Below are 25,039 nucleotides of genomic sequence, written 5' to 3'. Positions count from 1 at the left end.
GACACGGGGTGTAAATATGTACAGTTTTTCTGGCAAAGGGTGTTTAAGGAGATAACAGAAATCACTGGGTTAAAGCTGACCAAAAGTCCAGAGGTAGCATTATTATCAATTTACAGTGGGGTGGAAGTTTCACAGGCTACGAAGGACTTGCTCACAAATTTACTGACAGCTGCACGAGTTATCATAGCTAGGAAGTGGAAGGGGCAAGCAGAATATAAAATGGAAGAATGGTATAAAGAGGTGAGGGATATAGCTATTAATGATAAATTAACATGTGCCATTAAGGTAAGATAGGGAACATGTAGGAGATAGGGAACATGTAGGTGTTTGTAGGATTTGTACTGTTAAAATGGAAAGGAGTCAAACCATTGCAAGAGGTGTTGAAATTTTGAAAGGTTGGATAGTTAGAATGGAATGGTCTTGGGGGTGGGGTGCACATTTTAATTGTAATTTATTTACTATTATTACTTTGTTAAAAAATTAAAATAAAAGAAATCGACACTATATATCCATTCATATTATTTATCATCCTTTCCACAATTTATGATTGAAATCACTTGCCACTGAGCAGTTTTCTTTCATCAAACCTCTGTTGGAGGAAATACAGTTTCATGAACACAAACCATATTTATGTAGGTAAATATCTGGCAATTAGATGCACTGAGGTTTATATCTCAAGGCTGCAGCTATTGCTCTAGGAAAGATTCCAATGCGAAGGAGCAAGAAAACCCCAACATGTTCCTTCCATATGCCTGTGCCACTGCCATCTGGTGACTAGCTGTTTGCTTTCTGCATTGATTTGATCTGTCAGCTCTGAAGTTGGTTCAGAACCTATTGCTGAATGTGACGGCTCCTTTTACTTTAATGGACATTTCACATCTGAGAAAACTGCAGCTCCATAGTACAGGCAACATTCAAGTGACTAATGTTTCTTATGAAAATTGTCGGGGAGTCCTAGCAGCCTCCACTATTTATTTATGAGCGATATCTCAGCCCCAAAACTGCTGCTGGGGGTCTAGGAATGAGGCCAGCTAAGTTGTCTGTGGCCAGCAGAAAACACACTCGCTCCAGAAGCTGACAGAAGAAAAGGACTATTCAAATAAATATCAGGTGTCAAGCCGGCCGGCTAATTTTTCCACTTTATTCAGTTAACTGATGGCAATGTTCTTGGTGCTGCTCACATTCAAGATAATTCACATTCAAGAATTATTTGCAAGCTCGATCCAAGGCCTCATAATACTATTTTTTTAAAATTCTTATATAGGTAAAGGGACCCCTGACCATTAGGTCCAGTCGTGACCGACTCTGGGGTTGCGCACTCATCTCGCATTATTGGCCGAGGGAGCCGGCGTATAGCTTCCAGGTCATGTGGCCAGCATGACAAAGCCGCTCCTGGCGATCCAGAGCAGCACACGGAAACACTGCTTACCTTCCCGCTGTAGTGGTTCCTATTTATCTACTTGCATTTTGACGTGCTTTCGAACTGCTAGGTTGGCAGGAGCTGGGACCGAGCAACGGGAGCTCACCCCGTCACAGGGATTCGAACCGCCGACCTTCTGATCAGCAAGCTCTAGGCTCAGTGGTTTAACCACAGCGCAGATGTTATTGTTGGCATCCATCTGTCTCAAGAGATAATGGAGTGCGCATCCAGGGATGAAGTCAAACCATTGCAGCGCTGAAGTGACCTCCCCAGGGTGCACGCCTGGGCAGGATGGACGTATAGAGGCCTGGGCTGCCCAGATGACAAGACCCCCCCTCTCAACTTCGCTGCTATAGCCCAAAGGAAAGCAGAGCAATATGTTTGGCCGCAGCCTGGCTGCAGGAGTTGCTGGAAGGAGGTGTACAAGGTGCCACCCAACCATCTTAGTGACTCCACTCCAGATTTGAGTAGGGTTTACTTCTTACCCTTTTCTCCTCCCAAAGATTTCCCGCAAGTGGAGGAAATGCTTCATATGCATCCAGGATGAGGAAAACATATTTTAATTCTTAGCATTTTTTATCATATTGCAATATAATTTTTTTTACTTTTATCAATCTGGCATAAGAACCGCACTAAATCTCACCCTAAAAATACCACCTAAATTCTACAGCAGAGTTCATTTACTTTACAGGTCACATTATGTCTTTGTACCTCAAAAACAAGAGTCCAATTTTATAGAAATCAAATCATAAAGGCATCATTCTATCCAGTTTTATTTTCTACGGATTCCTCACCTTTATGTAGTCACCAAATATGATTGGTTTAGTCACAAATGAGTCTGGATCAACAGGGATTCCAAAATATTTGCCTACAATGTAAAATAGGTGGGTTAAATTAATTGTGCAAGCATGAAGTATGCAGATTAAATATAATATATACTAGTAAAGTAAGTATCCTTACTGGCCATGTCAGCTAACATGGAATAAAAATATTGTTTATCTTCGTTACAGATGAGACGGTCATGGAAAACTCTTTGGCTCTCGTGACAGAACAGCCTGAATATCTGTGCCTGGTCTCGAACTGACATGGGGCTGCATTGCAACATGCCTGCAAAAGAAAAAATACATTAAAAATGTATATGTAATATACTAGAATAAATCCTTTCTGTCAGGGATGAGCCAGTGGTTTCCAGTTCCCTGGAGGGGGACCAGGGGGAGGGGGACAGAGATCTGAACTGAGTGACTCTGATGGATGATCATTACGTGCTAATTGCCCGTTGTAAATACTGTAAATAAAGTCCATAAAAACGTCAGTGATTGCTGTGTAGAGAGGAAGCCCCGTCAGCCCTGACACTTTCTACACAAATTTAAAATCAATACTTAAACATGCTTGAAGAAGATTTGTTGGGTTTTAAAACTGTTAGTGACAGCTTCTGATGTCCAATTAACACACATGTGTTCATCATTTATTGGTTGCAGCCTCAAACTGCAGCTTGGTTGTTTCCATGAGTCACCCTAAATTAATCAACACAACAGAACAACAATTTTTTGCAGGGGGGAGTGTAAGAGTGTTGGAGAATTCCAATGAAAACAGAAAAGGGAGTGGAAATTGCCAATATTTGCTTATTAGTCCTGTCTCCTATAAGATAAGACAAAAAGGGTAATGCTCCCCCAAATCTTGATTTTGTTCTTGGCAGTATGGGATATCACTGGGGGTCATCACCAACGATACTTGAAGATTTGCAAAATCTGCTTATAAACTTTACATGAAATGGGAAAAAACCCAAGAGTTATTGGGGGGGGGATTGCTAAAAATAATTAAGAAATTGATTATCCTTCTCATCCATAAAGGATATTTCAAGGCAGCAACATTAATGTATTTAAAAGCCTGGTTTCGGTCTGCTGAGTAAGATATATAAAATCATTATATAGAGAGACATTACAATGATCACCTATAAAAATAACTGGGAGAGAGCTGGGTTGTCAAATTCCAATAGATGTTTAGAACTGGATTTGGAATAACATCCCCAGGCAGAAAGTCAGCACAAATTTGAAAGATAATTTTTGCAAACTCTCCAATAGTATTTAACCCCTACAAGTTTTAACCACATTGATAGTAATGTTTGTAATACATGTTGGAGATGACCGACAATAAATGTAGATAAGGCCCATATTTTCCAGTTTTGTCTCAGGATAAGGAGTTTTTGGGTAGAAATAATAAATGGGATTGAATTTTTAACAGGTTATCTTTACGCTCTTGTAAGACCCTTTGATTGTACTCAGTGTGATCTGAAGATATAGAACTGTATTGCATCTTTTAACTGCTGGAATGCTGATCTCTGCAAAGTTAAAGAAAATAAGAACTCCAACTGCTCAATAATAGATTATGAAATTATGGGAACTGGTATGCACGGTCAAACTAACTAATACGGTAAGGGTTAGAGAGGGATGACAATATTGGCATAGTATGCTTATTATGTAATGGAGTAAAAAAGATCAATATAACGCACAACCCTATGCACTTACTTTGTTGTAATAAAAGTTATTTTGTTTTGTTTTAAAGTATGTGATATACATTATGCACAATTATGATAAACTAAATAACCTTTTGATTTTAAAAAAGAAAAGAAAGCACATGGTGTTGAGTTAACAGCTTTACTTTTACAATTTTACTTTTACTGTACGCAGTATTGCATTGGCTGTATTCTTCTTCTATTTCAGTACAAGTCTATACTGCTACTACTAACTTTCTCTATTCTCTTGAAATGAACTTTCATTGTTCAAAAATTCACAGTAATGCAATGTACTGCCTTTTCACAGCAACATGCCAAGAATAAAGTTATTTAAAAGTAAAACAGCATGCTAACATCAGACAGTAGAGAAAAATTACTAGGGAAAATAATTATTGACAATGTGAGCACAAAACTGGTACAGAGAAAGTGCCAAGTGGAAATACACCTTACCTTGCACACATTTTGACAAATCACGTAAATTAAACACATAATGGGATTTTGCTGGTGTTGGGAGGAGATCAATGCTCATTCTCTGATATATTTCAACAGCAGCCTCCACTATACTTTTTGCACTCTGCCTTACTGTTGTAGAGAAATCAGCCAAAAATCCTTTTAAAATAGCCTAGTCAGAGGAAAAACAACAAAACAAAACTTAAGCTCAAAATGTAATTAAAGTTTTGTGGTGTTCTCTCTTTTATTCTACTCAAGCCAGCTGTGATTTCAATGTTTCTTTTAAAAAGTGGAACTACATCATTTTATATTAATAGAAAAGCACATCCTGTATTTCTTTTAGGCATCTGCTAGTCCAATTATTGATCTATTATTGTGTTTGAGTGCCAGCTCACATATTCAGAAAGTTTTCCCCATTCATCCCAGCGAGAAACTTCCATGTGTGCAAACAAATCCATCAACATGAATGGTGAAATGTGAGCAAGCAAGACTGCTAATGGATTTATTGTGTTAAGGTGAAATTTTCAATGGCAAAGATTTCATGGTGGGCCAGTGGCTCAGTAGGTCGAGCAGGGATATTTGCATTTGGTTTGCTCTGATGCTTTTTAAACAACTTGCTTTAATTTGTGAAAGAAAAAGGGTGATGGCACCAAGCAATATTAGACAGAACTATGCAGGCCATTACCGTGTAAAGCAAATACTGAATATAACAATGTATTTCAACCTTATTTAGGAGAGTCTCTCTCTCAAAAAGAAAGAAAGAAAGAAAGAAAGAAAGAAAGAAAGAAAGAAAGAAAGAAAGAAAGAAAGAAAGAAAGAAAGAAAGTTTACATAAAAGATAGGAATGGCTAGCTCAAAGTTATGTAGCTACATCAAATATTTTAAAGGCCTTTTCATTATCAGTACCCTGTTTCTCATATTTTAAGACATACCCATAAAATAAGCCATAGCAGGATTTTTAAGCATTCAAGGAATATAAGCCATACCCTGAAAATAAGACATAGTGATAGGCGCAGCAGCAATGCTGGCCGCAGCAGGAGGAGGAGGAAAAAAATAAGACATCCCTTGAAAATAAGCCATAGTGTGTTTTTTTGAGGAAAAAATAAATATAAGACATGTCTTATAATATGAGAAACACGGTATCATTTCAGAAGCAGGAAAAAACACAGATTTTAGCCTGAAGTTCATTGGGGTGATTGATACTTGCTTCAATTTGCATCAGTCCCCCAGCCCCGCACCCATAGGTGTGGCTGTGAGTAAGAGGGCATTTACTTACTTACTTACTTACTTACTTACTTACTTACTTACTTACTTACAGTTTAATGCAGGCACCCCCCAAACTTTGGCCCTCCAGATGTTTTGGACTGCAATTCCCATCTTCCCCGACCACTGGTCATGTTAGCTAGGGATCATGGGAGTTGTAGGCCAAAACATCTGGAGGGCCAAAGTTTGGGGATGCCTGGTTTAATGCCAAAACAGGCCTCTCAGCAGTTTACAAAGTACAGTGGAACCTCGGTTTATGAACACCTCGGTTTATGAATTTTCGGTTTATGAACGCCGCGGACCCATCTGGAACGGATTAATTCACTTTCCATTACTTTCAGTGGGAAAGTTTGCTTCAGTTTATGAAAGCTTCAGTTTATGAACAGACTTCCGGAACAAATTACACCCATGCTTCGGGTTAAGTACGCTTCAGGTTGAGTACTCCGTGGACCCGTCTGGAACGGATTAATCACTTTCCATTATTTTCAATGGGAAAGTTCACTTCAGTTTATGAACGCTTCAGTTTAAGTACTCTGTGGACCGCCTAGAACAGATTAATCCACTTTCCATTATTTTCAATGGAAAAGTTCGCTTCAGTTTATGAACGCTTCAGTTTATGAACAGACGTCCGGAACCAATTGTGTTCATAAACCGAGGTACCACTGTATAAAAAACCAACCTACAATTACAATATAAAAAGGTAAAGGTAAAGGTAAAAGGACCCCTGACAGTTAAGTCCAGTTGCCAACGACTCTGGGGTTGCGGCGCTCATCTCGCTTTACAGGCCGAGTACAGACAGTATTTCCGGGTCATGTGGCCAGCATCACTAAGCCCCTTCTGGCGCAATGGAACACTGACACCAGAGCAGCGCACAGAAACGCCGTTTACCTTCCCATCGAAGCGGTACCTATTAATCTACTTGCAGTTTGACGTGCTTTTGAACTGCTAGGTTGATAGGAGATGGGACCGAGCAACGGGAGCTCACCCTGTCACGGGGATTCGAACTGCCGACCTTTTGATTGGCAAGCCCAAGGCTCAGTGGTTTAGACCACAGCACCACCCACCAATTACAATATACATATACATAACTCAAAAGCTATGCACTCATGGTCCCTTCCAGCTCTACAGTTGATTCTATGATTCAAGAAATACATCAATTAAAAACAGGATCATGTGGAGTTTTTAGAGAGTGCCATGGGTACTGCCCACTTCTTTTTGCTTATCTACCAGAACACTCTTAGATCACTCATAGATCCTCTTAGATTTTCGTAACTTTTTTAGATAGCATGATGACAAAGCCACAAACAAATCAAAGGAATATGGACAAGAGGTGGCGTACGATAAGATGGTAGTTCTTGAGGGGGGACCTTGTAAAATATTTGAGGTGATTCACATCTCACCACCCTGTTTTTGGACCAGTGCTAGAAAACACCATTCTGTGATTCTTATGGTTCAGCCGAGAGAGGCAGGTGCGATGCGTGATTTGAGGATGGTTATAAGGGTGGGGAAGTCTAGGGGGGAAATCATGGAATTTCAAGAGGACCCATCTTACTGGATACAATGAGTGTGTGCATGGGCACATATACACATTCTCTCTCCTGCAGCACTCCACTTGCTCATCTGGTATCCACAGACTTGGTCTAAAGTGCACCGATATTTAAAGGTATCAGGACTCTGCATTCAGTGCCAATCTTCAATAAGGTGCATAAATGCATATTGGAAACTTTCAGCACTTCAGAAAGTAACACATGCTACTAAGAATCTGTATAAGTCCAGCATCTCAGAACAGCATGTTATGGACAGACTGTACAGAAGAATCTATTTTTTGTTCTTTGTTACTGTGGGGAAGTTGCTACTGACCTCGAAAATTTGTTTAAGGCTATGCTCAGAGGGTGTCGGAAGACACAGCATCGCGAAATGTCTAATGAAACGTGCTGTAACTGGATTACGGCCACCACCTGGAGGCGCACAGGCTGAACAAATGGTTACATCCTAGGAGGGGGAAAGATCATAGATATTTTGTGTCAAAACATAATACTTTAATCCTATAAAAACTTGTTTCTTACATTTAAACCACAGCTCAGATAACTATTCTTATTTTTAATTCAGCATCAAATGGTACTGATGAAATTCTATATACAATAAATATAAAGGCAGGCTAAAATTATTTGTGCTGGCTCGAACCTTAAACCTCATTCTATGCCCTTCAGCAATCATCAGGTGTAAGGAAATGCTGTGTCTGCATACGCTGAAGGGGAAATGAAGCAGGTCGAAAGCAAAATTAATGAATAGACGTTTAGAGAGGTATAAGGCAGGTATAGGAGAACTCCGGCCCTCCAGATGTTTGGGACTACAATTCCCATCATTCCTGACCACTGGGGTCCTGTTAGCTAGGGATGATGGGAATTGTAGACCCAAACATCTGGAGGGCCAGAGTTTGCCTATGCCTCGTATAAGGTATCATGATGGACATGTGTTCCAAAGAAAGGTGGGGAGGCCCTTTTTTGGAACTAAAGGGGGGGTATTGTCATTAAAAACTGAAATGTGTGAGGGAAAGGATGAGCAAGCAAATGCTGGAATGTGAAGCGTGTGCTTTTCCAGAGAACCATGAGAGAAAGACAGAACAACATGTACACAGGAGCTATTGCTATAACTGTTGAGGACAGAGAAAGGAGAGAAAGCTAAGAAAGTTGCTATGCCTTGTGATTAAACCAGTGAAAGCCAGCAGAAGGAAGTGCTGCCATATATTGACATAACTGACCCTTTGCTTCCCTTTGTTTGGAAGTGTGCCATCCCTCAACTACCTGATGGTTGAGTTCGTGTCGCACTCTCCTTGCAACTCTCCTGTTCAACTGACAATTGGAGTCTGGATCTTACTGGCGCTACAGGCTGAACCCACAGGGTATTGGGGGGTATGGAACCTCAATACTTTCCCAACAGAACAGATGGTACTCAGATTATAGCATTCACTGTCACAACCAGCTGAAAGCAGACTTGCCTGTATTTCCTTCCAAAACAGTTTATCTCTGTCGTAAAACCCTCCAAAGTCTTGATACTGTCGTAGTAGCTCAATAGGGGGCTGAGAACCATAACGATCCAATTTAGGCATGTTTAGATCGTCTACAAAAATGACAACTCTTTTTGTCCCTGGTGCTCCTAAACAACAGAAGAGCAGACAAGCCAAATACCAAAATTAATACACAATAGCACTGAGTTTTTTACACTTCAGAAATTAGCAGGCTTCCAATGCTGTTAAACTGAAACAACAGTTAAACTGAAATGGACCACTGATTAACCAAAGTTGATTATTTCAGGTCTTTAATTTTCTTAATATTTGCCATAGTTGACTAAGAAAATTAAAGACCTGAATAATGTGGCAGAATGGCTAAAATATTACAGAAGTAAACATAAATGCCAAAATACAGGCTGATTGTTGTCCTAATGTTGAAAGCAACATAATCCTTTCTGGATGGATATGCAGTGATGTGTGAAAAACAATGCTGATTTTCAATTAGCCTGCATTGCATGAAACTTTTTTCCTTTACTGGAACCCCTAGTTTTGATCCAAGTTCTCTTTTAAGCAATTTTCATCCAAAGCCCTACTCAGATCTCAGGTGTGGGTGTTCAGTATATTTGATGTGACTGTGTTCTTAGATAATGCACTTGATTCAGATTTAGCCCTAAGTAAAGCAAATTTTATATTATTGTACAATTTATAGGAGGAAGATATATGTATCAGTGGCAGGGCATGGGGTAGTATGATGTACAGGAAGGAGCAAAAGAGGATGAACGAAACACGCCCACAACAACTTCAGGTCAAAATATTGTTTCACTTTTCATTAGAGTATGTGAAGATGTGTTGCATTTCCCAAATGTCAATGCTGCCCTCCTGTGTTAAACTGAATGGAGTACATCAGATTATAGCCTACATCAGGTATAGGGAAGCTCTGGCTCTCCAGATGCTGCTGAACTAAAATTTCCATAATCCCAGGACATGTTCCGTGCTTGATGGGAGTTATAGTTCAGCAGTATTAGGAAGGACAAAGATTCCCAGGCCTACATTTAACTAAAACCAAGAGCTTTAAAACTGAAGAACTCTGAATCTTCTTTTTTCCCCTGCAGCTTCCAGGTGTAATTATTTAGCCTTATCTCTGGGAGAATTCTTCTCCATAATTCTGTAGGAAAACCATAGGTAATTTGGGAAATTTTACTTTGCACTAACCTGCTGTGGAGTGCTGTTGAAATCAGTAAAAAGAATGAAGAGTTGATTACACGAAATACAGCCAACACAATTCAGGCAACAAAATATATTAAACCTCTTTACCTAAAATATTTTTCCTTTTCTTTTCTAATTTGGATTCAATAATCTCCTGTGTCCTTATAGATGAAGTCTGAGCAGAGAAATTTAGGTAAACAGGAACATAACCAGCTTCTTCTTGTATTCGGTTTAGCAGAGCCCTTGCAACTACAGACTTCAAATGACAAAAAAAAGTACAGCAAGCAACAATGCATTAAATGCAGCTCCTCATAACGAGTCGAATTCTCCACTGGACTACACACAGAGAAATCTGGATTTGTTTTACAGAAGTTGAGAGGCTGTTCCCTGAACAAGTATTTTGAATTCATGCCACCAAAATTTACCACTATTAAGTTGCTAAGTCAGCTAGCTTGATGAGCTTTTTCATGGCCAGTGGATTTTTAAAAAATGTGCAATCTGAAAATTTTGATGGCTTGCTTTCCCAAAACATTAATCAAACTTGTTAAATAGCAAATTGTTTACAATGCATCATTTTGTTTTGGAACCTATTTACCCTCATCATTAGATTAGAAGATAATTAGAACATTACATAAGTAATTTATCCAGTGCCTCTCCCTACAACATTATCTACCTACTCTCCACTCTCTCAGGAATCTCTATAGACTTAATTAAAACAGTGCCTTAACTAATGTCCCCTAAAATTACTAATTAATAATTTTGGGGGGATTTATATAAATGATTCAACTATTTTGTTATGCAACCAAAAGAAATCTCACCTTGCCAACCCCAGTTATCCCTGTGAACAACACAGAATGTCTGACAGCTAGCAATTTTTCCATAAGAAAGCCATAGCGCACAGTATCGGTGGTAGGAACAAGCATTTCAAAAAATGGTACAGTGTGACTGTATTTAAATGTAGGTATAATTCGCTCCCAAGGATCCAGCCGCTTTGTCTCAAAATCAATGAAAAGACTCCACAAATCACCAGAAGTTGGAAGCTAGAAAGAAGAAATAATCACAGTCATCCTTGTCAAGAACTGGGAAGGATTGGCAAAAAGAACGACTGGTCTTACCTGAAGCGTAGATTTGATAGGTATCAAGTTGGGGAAACAGTTCTCTTTGTACAGGCATATAAGGGTTTTGAATTATTCTGTCACATACATGCATACCCTGTTCAGAATCTCTCCCTGATTTCTAGACCAATACATTGTGGACTACTCTTCCTTCAAGACAGGAGCTGACAATTATTAGTTTTGGGTGACAGGTAGAAGCAGGGATTGGTGGAAGGTGTTATATATAAAATTGGATTCTGAATTTTAGAAATTTTAATATTTTAACGACTGTTTTACAAGCTGTATTTCCTCTCCAACCATTGTATAATAAAGCAAGACAGAAACTTTACAATTAAACAAATTCTTGGGCATCTTCCCACGATCATGAAGACCAGAGCTTTGTTTTAAAGTGAAAGCCCTTCAAAAGGCACTCCATGTTAGAGCCCAAACTGTACATTGTGAATCGCAATAGAAGTCATTGCTGCTAATTGCATTTATTTGTTGCTTACTGCATAAAATGCCTCAAAGTTTCATCACAAAGATATTAAAACACAAAGAGTGCATCCTTCAATAAAATAAAAAGGAGAAATCCTACCCCAACCTGCTAAAAGATGAACACAGGCTAGGGTATCATAATAATATATAACCCCAATTAAGAGCCAAACACCTGGGTGGACAGGAATGTTGCTGCTTGGTGCCTAAATCTGATAAAGCCATTTCCTGTTCCTGGGGAGATGACGGTTGCGGGCTGGGAGCAAGCCCTCCCCACACGCATGGGGCGGGATAGCCCCTGCGCCATTGGATGGACCTTGGCCATGTCATCCTTAGGCCATCCAATCTGAATGGTCCGGGGGCGTGGCGTGGGCTATTTAAACTGCCCACGGCAGAGGACCTGCCCATTTTTCTCCCTGCTCGGTCAGTTCTCCCTCCCTCCCTTAGGTTAGGCTCTTTATTTCTTGACCTTGCTATGGATCTCAATTGGTCGCCTTGGTTGTCCAAGGGGCCTGGTAGGATTTTTTTTTCCACTTCGCAAACTGGCACCGGCCATTTGGTTTTTCACCTACCTCGCAGAAAATCGCCACAACTTTGTAAGATTTGGTGCTTAGGGATTGGAGTCTTAGGTTGAAGGGGAGGGGAGGTAGTGGCCATCACCTACCCTTCCTAATTCAAGGGTATTCCGTTAAAGGAGTCCGGGGGGGCGTGGCCTCTGTCTTAAGCCCCAGATGGGGGCTAGGGCTATGGCACGACCCCTAGCGGTGACCCTGGCACAGTTCCTAGTTGATGTGCATCAGCAGGGCTCCCCCTACTGGTGGTTAATCCTTCCAAGACTCCTGTAGACAGACAGGAGTCAGATATAGTTGTGTGGTTTCCAATGCCTAAGCCAATACCACTCACATTCTGTAACCAATAAAGTTGTGGCCTTTTTCGCCCATTAACCTAAAATACTGTTTCGTGTGTCTTTATTCCACTTCCCGGGTGGGTCTGGGACCTTGCCACACAATGGCACCAGGCATATCTTTCTCCAAAAGGCCTCCCACAATCAGGAAGCCACCACTGAGAAGGCCTGTTGCCACCCTCTGCACCTCCCTCAGAGGGGACATGGGTGATAAACATAGGGTCCAGTTACAAAGATTCATGGATATTCCTTCACACCTGGAATTTGTGAATGAATTTTGTAGGTCACAAAAAACTGGGTTTAGCTACCCAATTAAAAAATAAATTGTTTGCAGGGCATGTTTGACTCCAAAAGCACTTGTAGAAGTGCCTCTATTCCAGGGTGTATTCAAAGAAAAATTCTTCCTGCTCTTCCAGATTATGCTGCTCTCACAATCACTATAAATGAAAATGTGTAAGCAATGTAGTATGCTTCATACCTTGGCATCTGGGTTATCTTCAAACTGCTGTCTTATAAATGTATCAAAACCATCCCAACAGTTCTCTGTTAAATTTCCACCAACTGACCACAAATAACAGAAAACAAAAGTCTGGCATACAAGAGAATTTAACCTAGATTGTTCCTGTACAAAGAAGAAAAGGAAAATAAGTACTTTTTAAAAAAATACATGCACTATTTCCCCCATACCAAATTAACATACAGAAAACTCCAGCAATCTGAATAAGGTAAATTTAAAATTCTCTTTCCTAAAAAATATATATGCTATTATACCTTAGCAGGTATAAGCAACACAGATATGATATTTTCTGTTTAACTTGATTTTAGATACTTTCCTGTGTGAGGGTTTTTCTGATGGGCTTATCATTTAATACGTTTTTGATTAAGAAACCTGAGCTGCAACAACTCTCTTGAACTCCCATCCACAAGATGGAGTTTCAGATGCCTGGTCAAAACTGTTCTTTGTTTTTGCTTGTTTTTAGGAGGCCTTTGCATCCTGAATGCTTTTAAGATGATCTAAAAATATATATTTTTAACTGGGATTTTAATTTTTTGAGAAAAACTTGCATGCATGAGCAGCACCATGTTCACCATAAACTGCTAAGTGGAATCACCCATCCAACAACACACACACACACACACACACACACACACAGAGAGAGAGAGAGAGAGAGAGAGAGAGAGAGATTAGGTTATAAAGGGAATTATCTGGGAAGACCCACATAGAAATAGTTATTTAAAAGAATAACAGGATATTGATACTGCGGCCTTCCCCCATAATCTACAAACACAAGGTAAACAGCTATACCATTGACATATTGGGCCCTCCCTTTCCAAGGAGCAGCGATTCCAGTAAACAGCAGAGAGCTGTAACTTTGCTGATGTCCACTTGAGCTATAGCTTGCGTACACTTTTTGTGAACATATTTCAGGCCGCCTTCAACGTAATGGCAAAACAAGTCAAACAAGTATGTTCTTGTTTCCTCATTGATCTAAAAAAACAGAATAAATATTTGTACACAGTTACTATCTTATCCCACTTTGAGAAGTAAGTACAGCTCCTAAAATGAAAGCATCTTTGACATATTAATCCATATGTGAAACATAGAATTCCCGCTCACCCCCTCCCTTGCGTGGGCGGGGTTTGCGACAGTGCGCGGGCTCCTGGGACCGGGTACCCACCTTGTTACGGGAAGCCCATTGCCCCGCCCCCATATCGGCAGGCCTATGGGCGGCCAGCTAGGGGTGGGGCAAGGACCAGCAAAGGGCCGGTGCTCTTTTGCCCAGGGTCACTTGTTCTTCTTTCCAGGTTCACCTGCCCAAGCCTCCCTACATATAACATGGTCTTCTTTTGCAGGCTAACCTCTTGCTTTACAGGTCAGTGGGCGCTGCTATGGTCGTAAGATGGTTGCTGTATTCAGAACCGGGAACGAATTTTCCTGCATTGGCAGGTTTCGCCTTCCCCATAGCATCTCATCACAACTTTGGCGATTTTAGGCCTTGGTCAGTATTCTATAGTCTATCTGTGCGTCGGGGGCAACATATTGATGCACCCCCATGCAGGGCCCATTAAAGGGTTGATTGCGGGAGTCACTGGCCCTACAGCGGTGGCATATAGGTCAAAATCCTGGCTAGATGAAGTGGAAGGGCATGCTGGGTAAGTTCACACTTTCCAGTCCCCTCCCACAACACCTGATTGCCTTGTGCATCCTCAGCCCAGGTCGGGCATGAGAGGGATACCTTACAAGGCCCAAGCCAAGGTTCCTACACCTGAAAATAAAGTAGTGGCCTAATTTAAACCCATACATTGTTGTCATGTCTCATCTCTTGGGGTTGTGGTGGGCTCCGGGAACAGGGTTTTAGCGCATGGGCTTGCAAATCACTTTCTCCAGTACTGCAGTGCCCCATGCTGACCGACATGGAGCAAAAACAAAGCTACTGAGAAACTAGAGGGTGCGAGCATGTTTGAAGGCTGCAGAAGTATTAAAAATATAATTAAAAATATTATATATTTTTATTAGTATTAAAAATATATATTTTTAATACTGCTCCAAGAAGCAACCTTTGCCTCCTGCCCACAGCCCCAATGAGGTTTCAGCATGCTCAGCACCACAGAGTGTTGGGTGTCAGTTAAAAAGAACACGGAAAGTTTTCCCTTTTGGTTAAAAGTGCTTTTGCAAAACCTACTCTGTCTTCAAGGCCTGCCATCCATGTCTTCACATATGGGATCCACTTCAGTTCCTCAGGATCAATGTAGACCATTCCGCATCGGCTAACTGTGGCAGGTGAAGCAACCCTCAAGTCTTCCACCTGAAAGTCATGTATATTGCATATTTCTGCTTCAGTATATAAATTTTAAAAAGCCACAAGCAAAGATGCAAATAAATAGTGTGATATCTTTGTTCCAGTTATGCACAGAATGAAGAATTAGGAAAAAACATTTGAACCTGAGAAAGAAAAGTACCTCAAACATCATGTGAATGTACGGTGTGAGTTTGATTCTTTCGCTGTTAGCCAGGCAAAGCATCTTGTTATCATCCAAAACAGTGTTTAGGTTTTCAATCCATAAGGCGTCCACAGGTCCATCACTGATGATCCATTTATGATCTTCAGAGGTGTCAACCACAGCAGCTCGAACGCTAAGAGCCATCAGGCCATCTTTCCACTCCAAAGTTAAATTGTTAACCTCGCCATATAGTTCACCCATTGTAATTGATTTAGGGTTCAGAACATATGTTTTAACAGGCTGGTAGAAAGGGTTTTCCTCACCCGCTTCATGCAAAGCTTCAAGGCTATCTGCCAGAACTTGGTAAACTGTAGTTTTTCCACCTCCGGTTGGTCCAACGAGCATGACACCATGCCTTACCAACATTGTTTCAAAAAGTTGTATAACTTTATGAACCATGGTATCTTCAGCCTGTAATCCTTTGGAAAGCATGACATCTATTATTGTTGACTGTAGAGTTCCATAGTCATGCTCTGGTATTATGACTCCAGGAAAGAGGTCAGATATAATCCCACTAAAATAAATGAAAGAAAAAGCTTTCTTTGATTATTTGAAGTATTTCTATCCCATCTCTCCTACTCTCAAGACAATACTTAAACAACGAAACAGAACAATAACCCAGATCTTATGCAGCAAAGAAGACAGATTTGAGCTTACCTGTGAATCCCCATTCTGTCCATTGTGGACTCTACAATATATTCAGTTTCATCAACCAATTCTCCCCTTTACTAGGAGGTAAGTAGACTGTTCCCACCCTGGAACCACAGGAAAGGGAGATTCCTAAGCAAACTCAAATTCCCCCTTTCTTCCATGGATCCAGGATGGGGCAATCTTGCAAGTAAGTATGCATCAAAGCAATGTACATCAACAGTGTGACTGACTTTGGGAGATGCTGCCTTTGGGAAAAGGGACCTCCCAAAGGTAGCATCTGTTGATGTGTACGGCAGGTGTAGGACTGACCTCCACATGCTGACCCTGCAGTTTTCCATAGAGGAGAGTTGGTTGTACTCTAGGGAGTAAGCAATACTACTCTCAGAGGCTTCCACTCTTTGGGCGTGATATAGTACTTCAGCCACATGGAGATGGTTGAAGTGGGCTACTTTACTCCGAGGGAAGACTAGGGTTGACTGAAGGAAACAAATATGGCTTCGCTGGAGTCATTAGTTCTGGAAATATAAACATTAAGGGTCCTCTTCCTTTTGCTTGGATGGAATGGCCGAGGTCAGTAAGACAGTTTACTCTGAACAGTGGAAACTGGAGCTGATCTCTGGCAGAATCTGTCTTCGGTAGACTTAAATAATGAAAACAGCAGGATGGCAGAGTAACAGATCCTGCTAAATAGGAAGGCACACTTGTAACTGTGACAACAGCTCCATCTGGTACGCAGGCTGAGACCCTACCTGCCTACAGTCTGCCTCACCAGAGTGGCGAATCGTCTAGTTATCTCCTGCTTGAACTACCGCAGTGCACTTTACATGGGGCTACTTTTGAAGGTGACCCGGAAACTACAACTAATCCAGGATGCGGCAGCTAGACTGGTGACTGCAAGTGGCCGCCAAGACCATACTACATTGGCTCCTAGTACATTTCCGAGCACAATTCGAAGTGTTGGTACTGACCTTTAAAGCCCTAAACAGCCTCAGCCCAGTATACCTGAAGGAGCGTCTCCACCCCCATCGTTCAGCATGGACACCGAGGTCCAGTTCCGAGGGCCTTCTGGCGGTTCCCTCATTGTGAGAAGTGAGGTTACAGGGAACCAGGCAGAGGGCCTTCTCGGTAGTGGAACACCCTCCCATCAGATGTCAAGGAAATACTGTAAACAACTATCTGGCTTTTAAAAGACATCTGAAGGCAACCCTGTTTAGGGAAGTTTTAAATGTTTGATGCTTTATCGTTTTTAATATTCTGTTGGGAGCCGCCCAGAGTGACTGGAGAAACCTAGCCAGATGGGTGGGGTGTAAATAATACAACATCATCATCATCATCACTACTACTACTATAACAGCTTGACTAAGTTGCTGAGCCAGAGTTGCCTGGTTTATTGAGCGGTGATTAGGATGACTTCTCTATTTCTGCAAAGAGCCCTGGGAACAAGGTGTTTAGGAAGGTGTAAAGTCGACTTTTTGGTTCATCCTAAACCAAGGTATCTGTACTACAGGCTCAACATGATATGAAGAGACAAAGAATTAAAAAAAACCCACAATTCCCTAAAGTCATGAATCTTTATTTAGCCAAACAATTGTTACTCTGACTGGTCAAGTGATCTGCTAAGCCAGATCATCATTGTACTATATTATAACTGAAATATAATAATGTCAGGGACTGGCTGGATGATGGGGAATGGTGGGCGGCTCAAGCCGGAGAACCCCATAGGGGAGCCTCAGAAGAGAAAGACTCAGAGGCAGGGGACCAGTGATGGGACATTGAAGACAGGTCAGAGGATGAAAGGGGGCAGATTGGTTGCTTGCTGAACAAGCAACAGGCTTGAGTGAGAGAGAGGAAGAAGAGGCAGAAAACACTGCAGACATAGGACAGGCAGCTGAGGAGGAGGTGGGGGCTGAGGCTGCAACAGATTCGCAGGAGCTTGTCAGTCCTGCTGTATTCAGCTCCCCTCCTCCCTTGTCTCCAAGGTCTCAGAGAGTTTTGCATGTAGCAGACCAAAGAAAGCAGAGGGGCTCCTTCCCAACAGAGTTTAAGGCTGCAGGGAAAACCGCCAGGTGGGAAGGAGACTTAGGGGGGAGCCCTGAGCTGGTGTCAGCAGGCAGCAGTAGCCTGAATGGGGACTAATAAACTGAGTCTGAATCCTAGCAAACATTTTTTTATGTTATAAACAAGTAAGTTTAAGTATTCAAACTGTTGAAAATGGTTGTGTAGTTAATTTCTATTGTCATGTAATAATTATCTTATAGCATCGCTACTGGAAATAAAGCAAGAGTCATATTCACTTATGGAAAAATAAAGATTCCATGATTAATTAAAGAAAATGCTAATTTACTAAGAAATGTACCTGAACAAAACAGCATCATCTGTAAGAAATTTTGGAAGGTTGGAATCTCGTAATGCTCTTATTAATACAACATCCTCATTCAGATTTGGATTTTCTCTCTTTAGTGACCTACAATTATAGAAACATTTTTTAGCATATATTAACAGCATTATTATTACCAATAAAATTTATTTTTCAAAAATGGGTGTGCATATTTTGGTTGGAGAACTGCATCATTAAATCTGCAGAAATGCAACTATGGAAGAAAGCTACATTTCAGTTTATATATTGGTTTACAGCATGTGGATTAAATAGGCTCACATTAAAATGTGAACAAATTTCTCTCCCTGCCCCACCCTATCTCTAGCTCCACATAACCAGCAGCAGTCTCAATTCCTCCAGCATCAAGATATTTTCACATATACAGTCCACGGAGGTTTATCTCAGTAGTTAAGAGAAACAATCAGTGCTAGAGCTTTAATGCCACAAAGAACTTTAAATTTTTAACAGCCCATATCTGCAAAAATATATATACAATTTAGATACAATAGTAGTAGTGTGGCGGTTTTTTATTTAAAGCAAATGGGGCAAATAAATAAGATGTATATATTTCGAAGTTGGGTAAGTAAATAAAATGTTTATATGTTGGGCATGTTGATAAGTGAATATCCAAATTACAATTATATCTCATGCAGTATGCAGATTCTTACCCAGCCATGACCAAAACAGATTTGACAGCTCTCATTCCAAAATCATAGTGGTCCTGTTGAGAAAGCTGCTCACTACACAGTTTGTACATCTGCGTCATCTTTCTTGCAAGTGTTTTACTTGATTCAAATCCTTCTGAATACAAAATAACCTAAAGTACGAAAAAGGTATGTTGTGTGTTCTTACAAAAGAAAAGAAAGTTTAACTATCAGCAGAGCATCAACAAGTGTACAATGTGACTCCAAAAGAAGGCTCAACAATATGCACCTGAGATGGAACCATTGGTCTTATCCGAAAGGTATTTCTACTTGAGTGTAAAGATGAAATAAAGTGGGTTAGTGCTCCCCGCAGGGGTCAGCAAACTTTTTCAGCAGGGGGCGGGTCCACTGTCCGTCAGACCTTGTGGGCGGCCGTAGTATATTTTGAAAGAAAAAAAATGAACAAATTCCTACGCCCCACAAATAATCCAGAGATGCATTTTAAATAAAAGCACACATTCTACTCATGCAAAAACATGCTGATTCCCGGACTGTCTGTGGGCTGTATTTAGAAGGCAATTGGGCTGGATCTGGCCCTCGGGCCTTAGTTTGCCTACCTATGCCCTAGTGCATAAACTAACTGTTGCAAAGAAGACATAATAATAGAAATATGAAAAAGAGATCCTGGGGTGGTTTCCCCCCCAATGTTCAACTATTGGCCCCCTGAAAGACAACTGTTCCAGTATGTTATTACCACGTTGTAATTTTCTGCTCTCAAACACTTTCTGCAATCTCATATATATAAATAAGGTACCTCAGCAATCAAAGCATAGTTAGGAACCATCATTGAAAATGGCCTGAAAAGTGCTTTCAGATTGTCAGGTAATTCTGTCCGTCCAGCATAGCCAGGATTCATTGTAATGAAGGCCGCACAAGTCATCACCAATTTTATTTCACGTCCCTCAAACATAAACCGAGTAAGCTGTTTGAAAGAACAATTTAAGAACAATATTACATTGGGAAAATTATTAAGACCATGAAACAGAGCTTCTGTTATCCAGAAAACACAGAAATTACCTTAGCAGCCTTAGCGTTCCTAATGGTTATCAACTGTTGAGCAATAACAGATAGAACTTCAATATCAATTCGGTTGAATTCGTCAAAACAGCACCATGCTCCAGATTGCGCCAAGCCGCTGAAGAAACGCCCCATCATCTGGAACATTAGTTCACCTTAGTTAACATGTCTCAGTTATCTCTCTCCAAAAGCTGTAATTTCAGGCAATAAACTCTTAAAGCACAGAGTAAAAGGAGTGTATCTCTGTTGCTCACATGAGCACTAGTTTATGTCCTCAGTTCTCTCCTGGTAGTGAGAGGCCTGAACCAAATACTATATAATTCTGCTCTAAAACTGATACAGTTATACAATTTACTACAATGGTATGCTGAGATCCATAAATCATTAAACATAAAAATAACCATATTGACTTAGACAAACTATCACTGTTGTGGTTTGTGTAGCTTAAAGGTAAAGGGACCCCTGACCATTAGGTCCAGTCGTGACCGACTCTGGGGTTGCGGCGCTCATCTTGGGTTATTGGCCGAGGGAGCCGGCATACAGCTTCTAGGTCATGTGGCCAGCATGACAAAGCCGCTTCTGGCGAACCAGAGCAGCACACGGAAACACCGCTTTTAAGCTTTTAAGTTTTTTTAAGTTTTAAGCTACACGTGTAGCTTAAATATGGCTTAACTGCACACCTGAAGGTGACCAAGCTCACAAACCATAGTTGTGGCCAACAAACCAGGATTTGAAGTTAGCTTGGCTAATCTCTGCTTCAGTTAATTGTGGCTTATTGCTACATCTGAATGCTGTATCCTGCTTTAATGCTAGTTTGTTGTGGCTCTCTACACCTGCTGCCTGCCTGGTTATGAAGACGCGAGGGAAGAGAGGACCATGAGCCAATTGAAATAGGTATCCTAAGTCCAGTGCCATGTGAAACATAGCTGGGTGCCAAGGGAATTTCATCTGGGATATATCCTAACTAGCAACAGTTGGTAGTTAGTTTATCAGCAAGGGCAGTGTTGGTTGTGAAGACACTCTTCCATTACAATCATATTGCCAACAGTCATTGATGGTACAGTCCTACCGGTTTGTTTGTTTTAAAGCACAGGTTATATTTCCTCTCACAATCCCATACTTTACACCAACCATGAGCTCAGCATCCAATGGTTATTGCAGTGTGTGAAAATATTATTTGTTAATGGAAATTACAAATTTCAGGAACTTCATCAGCTCCTTTAGCATGAAATGCTACAGAACAATAAAGGTGTTCACATATCATGCTCCATACCTTGTAATCCAAGCCATCTGAACAGTTAAACACAACACACTGGATGGCAAGTGCTTTTGCGAGGTCTTTGGTAGTTTCTGTTTTGCCAGTGCCAGCAGGTCCAGCTGGAGCTCCACCGAGGTCAAGTTGCAATGCTCCCATAAGGCAGAGGTAGCAACGATCCTGAGTCAAAGTGTAAAAAGTTACATATGCATAGATACTGAACAGCGCTATGAAATTATGTCCTAATTAAAATAACACAATTGTACTGCGGTATAATCTTCAACAGTCTGCACATTCTGCTCCTAAAAGCTAATAGCTTTAGTACGTATGAATTACCGTAGATCATTAAAAAAAAGCTCAGCCATTGGGAACATAATTCGCTGAAGAGATTTGACATATGGCACAACACCAGTAGAAAGTATTCCCACATGTACTTTCTATCAATAATGTACAATCCTAAATCACTATAGACCACGGTGTGCCAAATGACTTCTGGACCCCCGCAAAACCTTATGACTCTTGCCTCTACATAGCAACATGTAAATTAGGAGGAACGTCTGAGGATATGAATCAAACATCCAAGAGATAATCCTAGTCCAGCCCATTCAGAGGTTTTTTTGTTTTTTGTTTGGCCAAACCCAATACCTTGAATTGGGCCTGACATTAAACTGCTAACCAGTGCTGGTCTTTTAAAAAGCTGGAATGTGAAGATTCTGACTTAAACACCTCAGCAATCAGGGAGTGGCATTGTGAACCAGCTGAAATTTCTGAAGTTACTGTTGAACGGTGCTGAAACTGCTCAGGATTCATGCACTAAGCAAGAGGGAAATCATAGGATCCAGTGAAATCAGCCTGGCACCTTCATTGACAGGCTTTCAGGACCAGGCAAAAATGTACCTTTTACCCACACTTTAGATAGACTTTAGATAGACTGTGCTGTTTGCTGTTAGTGTGGTGCTGTAGCTTTCTGCTGCAGTTATGAGGGGGGTTTCTTTGTGTGTGTTTTTAATGAACTGCATGTGTAAATGTGTTTATATTTTTGTTACACTTAGGTTTTTAAACAAGTTATAAGTCACTTGCAGACCTTTTTGTATAAAAAGCAACCAACAAGCTTAAATAACAATAGCCAAAAAAGAGTTAATTCAAATAAATAATAATATTTAGAGCTTGTTCAAATCGTAATTTAATATGAGATGGTTAACTTTGTCCAAAATTTTGTGCATTGTTCAGCTATAGGTGGGGGCTGCTTTTGTGGAGCGTTGAAGGAGACATGAAGAAGCCCTGGTTCCACTAATTCGCTTATTTTGTGACCTCACCATCTTACTGGTCAAAACAGGCTTCCAAGCTATTGGCTGTGCTTCACAAACCTGCAAGAGCAGGCTGAACAGACATACTAGTGAAGCAACAGAAATTAGTTCCGCGGACAATGATGTCTCTACTGTGTCACCTTCAAATCTCTTTAAAACTATTATTAGTCTCCAGCCCCAGAGAAAGGTAATCATGAGTTGACAACTTATCCCTGCAGTAGCTTTCCCCGCCCCATAAACGTAGATGATGCTGCAACACATGTTTATATGTCTATACAGAACGGGTTTTTTAAAGCAATGTTATGTAAAGGTGAACACTATTTGTTAGCAATATCTAACAGAAAGTTCCAGTTTTCTCTTACATTTTATACTACATGCATGAGGTTGAGGGCAAGGTCTTACCGTGAGTGGGGTTATCACTAATCTTGGACATGCACCCAAGTATTCGTAGGCATAAGTGTACTGGGATAAAGCCATTCTAGCTACACAGTTATCCAGATCCAGGTCCCAATAGTAACGCAGTTGCCTTTGCCAATCAAAGTTGTCAACAGAATCTACCTTTACAGAGAATATACAACGTTTATTAGATGTTGATTTTAAAATTGTAACTGCACAAATATCATTTAAAAATTGCAATGTACCTGCTGCTTTACAAGTTCGGTAACAATGTCTCTTGCGTGCACATCAATAGTTATGAGTGCTGTTATGATGTTTCTGTGGAGCTTGGGAAGGATGCCACGAACTAGTGAAGCCAATGCATTTAATCTCTATGAAAGGAGAAGAAATCACAATGTTAGGAAACATTTCCCTTTTTTTTTACTCAAGAAAGTAACGTTTCAAAATAAAAGTGCTCTATCTACTGCTAATGTAAGTAGATTTGTTCCAAAAGGGGGAGAAGGTGGTTATGAATATTTTTGTCAGCAATGACAAGTGGATCCAGGGTTAGGTAAAAACATTTTACTGCTCAAGGCAAAGGACAAGATGCTGATGACTGGATTAGCAGCTGAATGATAGGACAGCATCCTCCTGAGATCAGCAGACCAGCTTAGGAGGTACAGGCAAGCTGTCTTCCAACATCTTGCCACATCCGAGTTTAATCATACTATGTGTGTTAACTGGCTAACCAATTACAAGGTCTCTCTCTCTCTCTCTCTCTCTCTCTCTCTCTCTCTCTCTCTCTCTAAGATACTACTGGATGAATCTGATGGCATAAAAACTTATGCCATTGTTCATCTTTAAGGTCCCACAAGACACTCCTGCTTTTGGTGCAACAGACAGAGAAATCCTAACCACAGCCAGGGAGCAGCAGGAGACAGGAGAGAACCAGACTGACCAGGGCAGAAAGGAGGTGGGAGCAGGGGTGTAGGAAGGGGGAGCAGACCGTCCCTGGTGCCCTCACTGAGGTGCACTGCCCACAACTCCCAAGCCTACCCCAAGCGTTCAGGGTATCTGCGCTGCTTTGCCAGTGGCATTCCCCCCTTCCCCCTTCGTTTTGACAGCTTGGGGAAGGCTTGGGAGTTGCAGGCGGGCGGTGCACCGAATGTCCGCCTTGGGAGGCTGGCTCTGCCTCCGGCTGTAGGGCGCGCATGCCGCTCCAGGCAACCGTGCTGCTATCCCGTGGCTGGGAGGGCATTCTCCACGCCACACCCCCCCTAGGGAGCGCACCCGCCCTGGGCAGCGTAGGCATATGCTCTGCCGCTGGGTGGGGGGATATTTTTGTTGTGCTGCAATGCCAGGTCCAGATTACTATGGACAGCAGTTTCTCTTCTGACAGGGCAGAACCAGGAAGGGAGGGGTATGAATAAAAATCATTATTAATTATTATTAATTTCAGGGATCCCACCACATCAGGACCCCCATCCCCACCAGTGGCACTTCTCTCCACCAACAGAGGCAAGCATGTGGAAACCTATGTAGCTTCTGCCTGAGCAGCAGCCTGGCCAGCTCCCAATGTCCCCCCCCCTCATTCCTCCATGACCCCCACCCTTGCTAACCGTGTGTTCCGCCTGTATCACCGCACGCTCCAGCCCCCTCTCACTTGTTGCCCCTATCTCCCCACTGCCAGAGCATATCCCTATGCTTCGGTGTAGTGGGGAAGGTCAAGTGTTAAGTCGCAACCTCAAGATGCCCACACATTTCAACGTTGAAGAGAAAGTTTATTTACAGTAACAAAACACAACCAAGCCACAGGTCTCCAGCCCACTGCTCTCATGGACTTACGACTAGTCTGATGACTCATCTGAGTGTTTGGCGTTGTTCCGCCTCCCTTTATCCCACTGTGGGAACCACGCCTTCTTTCGCCTATTACCGTGTTTTCCCCTTTTTAAGACACCGTCTTATAACTTTTTTCCCTCAAAAAACCACATGGTGTCTT

At 41.4% G+C, this 25,039-nt stretch overlaps 1 protein-coding gene across 1 annotated transcript in view; it reads right to left on the bottom strand.

The window, feature by feature from the left end:
- Positions 1-25,039, bottom strand: part of DNAH6 (dynein axonemal heavy chain 6) — a 116,200-nt gene that overhangs the window by 60,737 nt on the left and 30,424 nt on the right. The window contains exons 27-44 of the mRNA XM_035141059.3: positions 23,307-23,432; positions 23,068-23,223; positions 21,377-21,538; positions 20,104-20,241; positions 19,841-20,008; positions 19,051-19,199; positions 18,362-18,469; positions 15,313-15,868; positions 15,036-15,158; positions 13,658-13,840; positions 12,830-12,973; positions 10,680-10,901; positions 9,970-10,117; positions 8,644-8,801; positions 7,506-7,637; positions 4,383-4,554; positions 2,381-2,527; positions 2,215-2,288 (exon numbers count right to left, since the gene is read on the bottom strand). Of these exons, the coding sequence (XP_034996950.3) occupies positions 2,215-2,288; positions 2,381-2,527; positions 4,383-4,554; positions 7,506-7,637; positions 8,644-8,801; positions 9,970-10,117; positions 10,680-10,901; positions 12,830-12,973; positions 13,658-13,840; positions 15,036-15,158; positions 15,313-15,868; positions 18,362-18,469; positions 19,051-19,199; positions 19,841-20,008; positions 20,104-20,241; positions 21,377-21,538; positions 23,068-23,223; positions 23,307-23,432 (3,066 nt within the window). The remainder of the gene's footprint in view (positions 1-2,214; positions 2,289-2,380; positions 2,528-4,382; positions 4,555-7,505; positions 7,638-8,643; positions 8,802-9,969; positions 10,118-10,679; positions 10,902-12,829; positions 12,974-13,657; positions 13,841-15,035; positions 15,159-15,312; positions 15,869-18,361; positions 18,470-19,050; positions 19,200-19,840; positions 20,009-20,103; positions 20,242-21,376; positions 21,539-23,067; positions 23,224-23,306; positions 23,433-25,039) is intronic.

The sequence above is a fragment of the Zootoca vivipara genome, chromosome 15 (assembly GCF_965207765.1).
Source record: "Zootoca vivipara chromosome 15, rZooViv2.hap1.1, whole genome shotgun sequence".
Lineage (NCBI taxonomy): Eukaryota > Metazoa > Chordata > Lepidosauria > Squamata > Lacertidae > Zootoca > Zootoca vivipara.
This window is presented reverse-complemented; position numbering and strand designations above follow the sequence as displayed.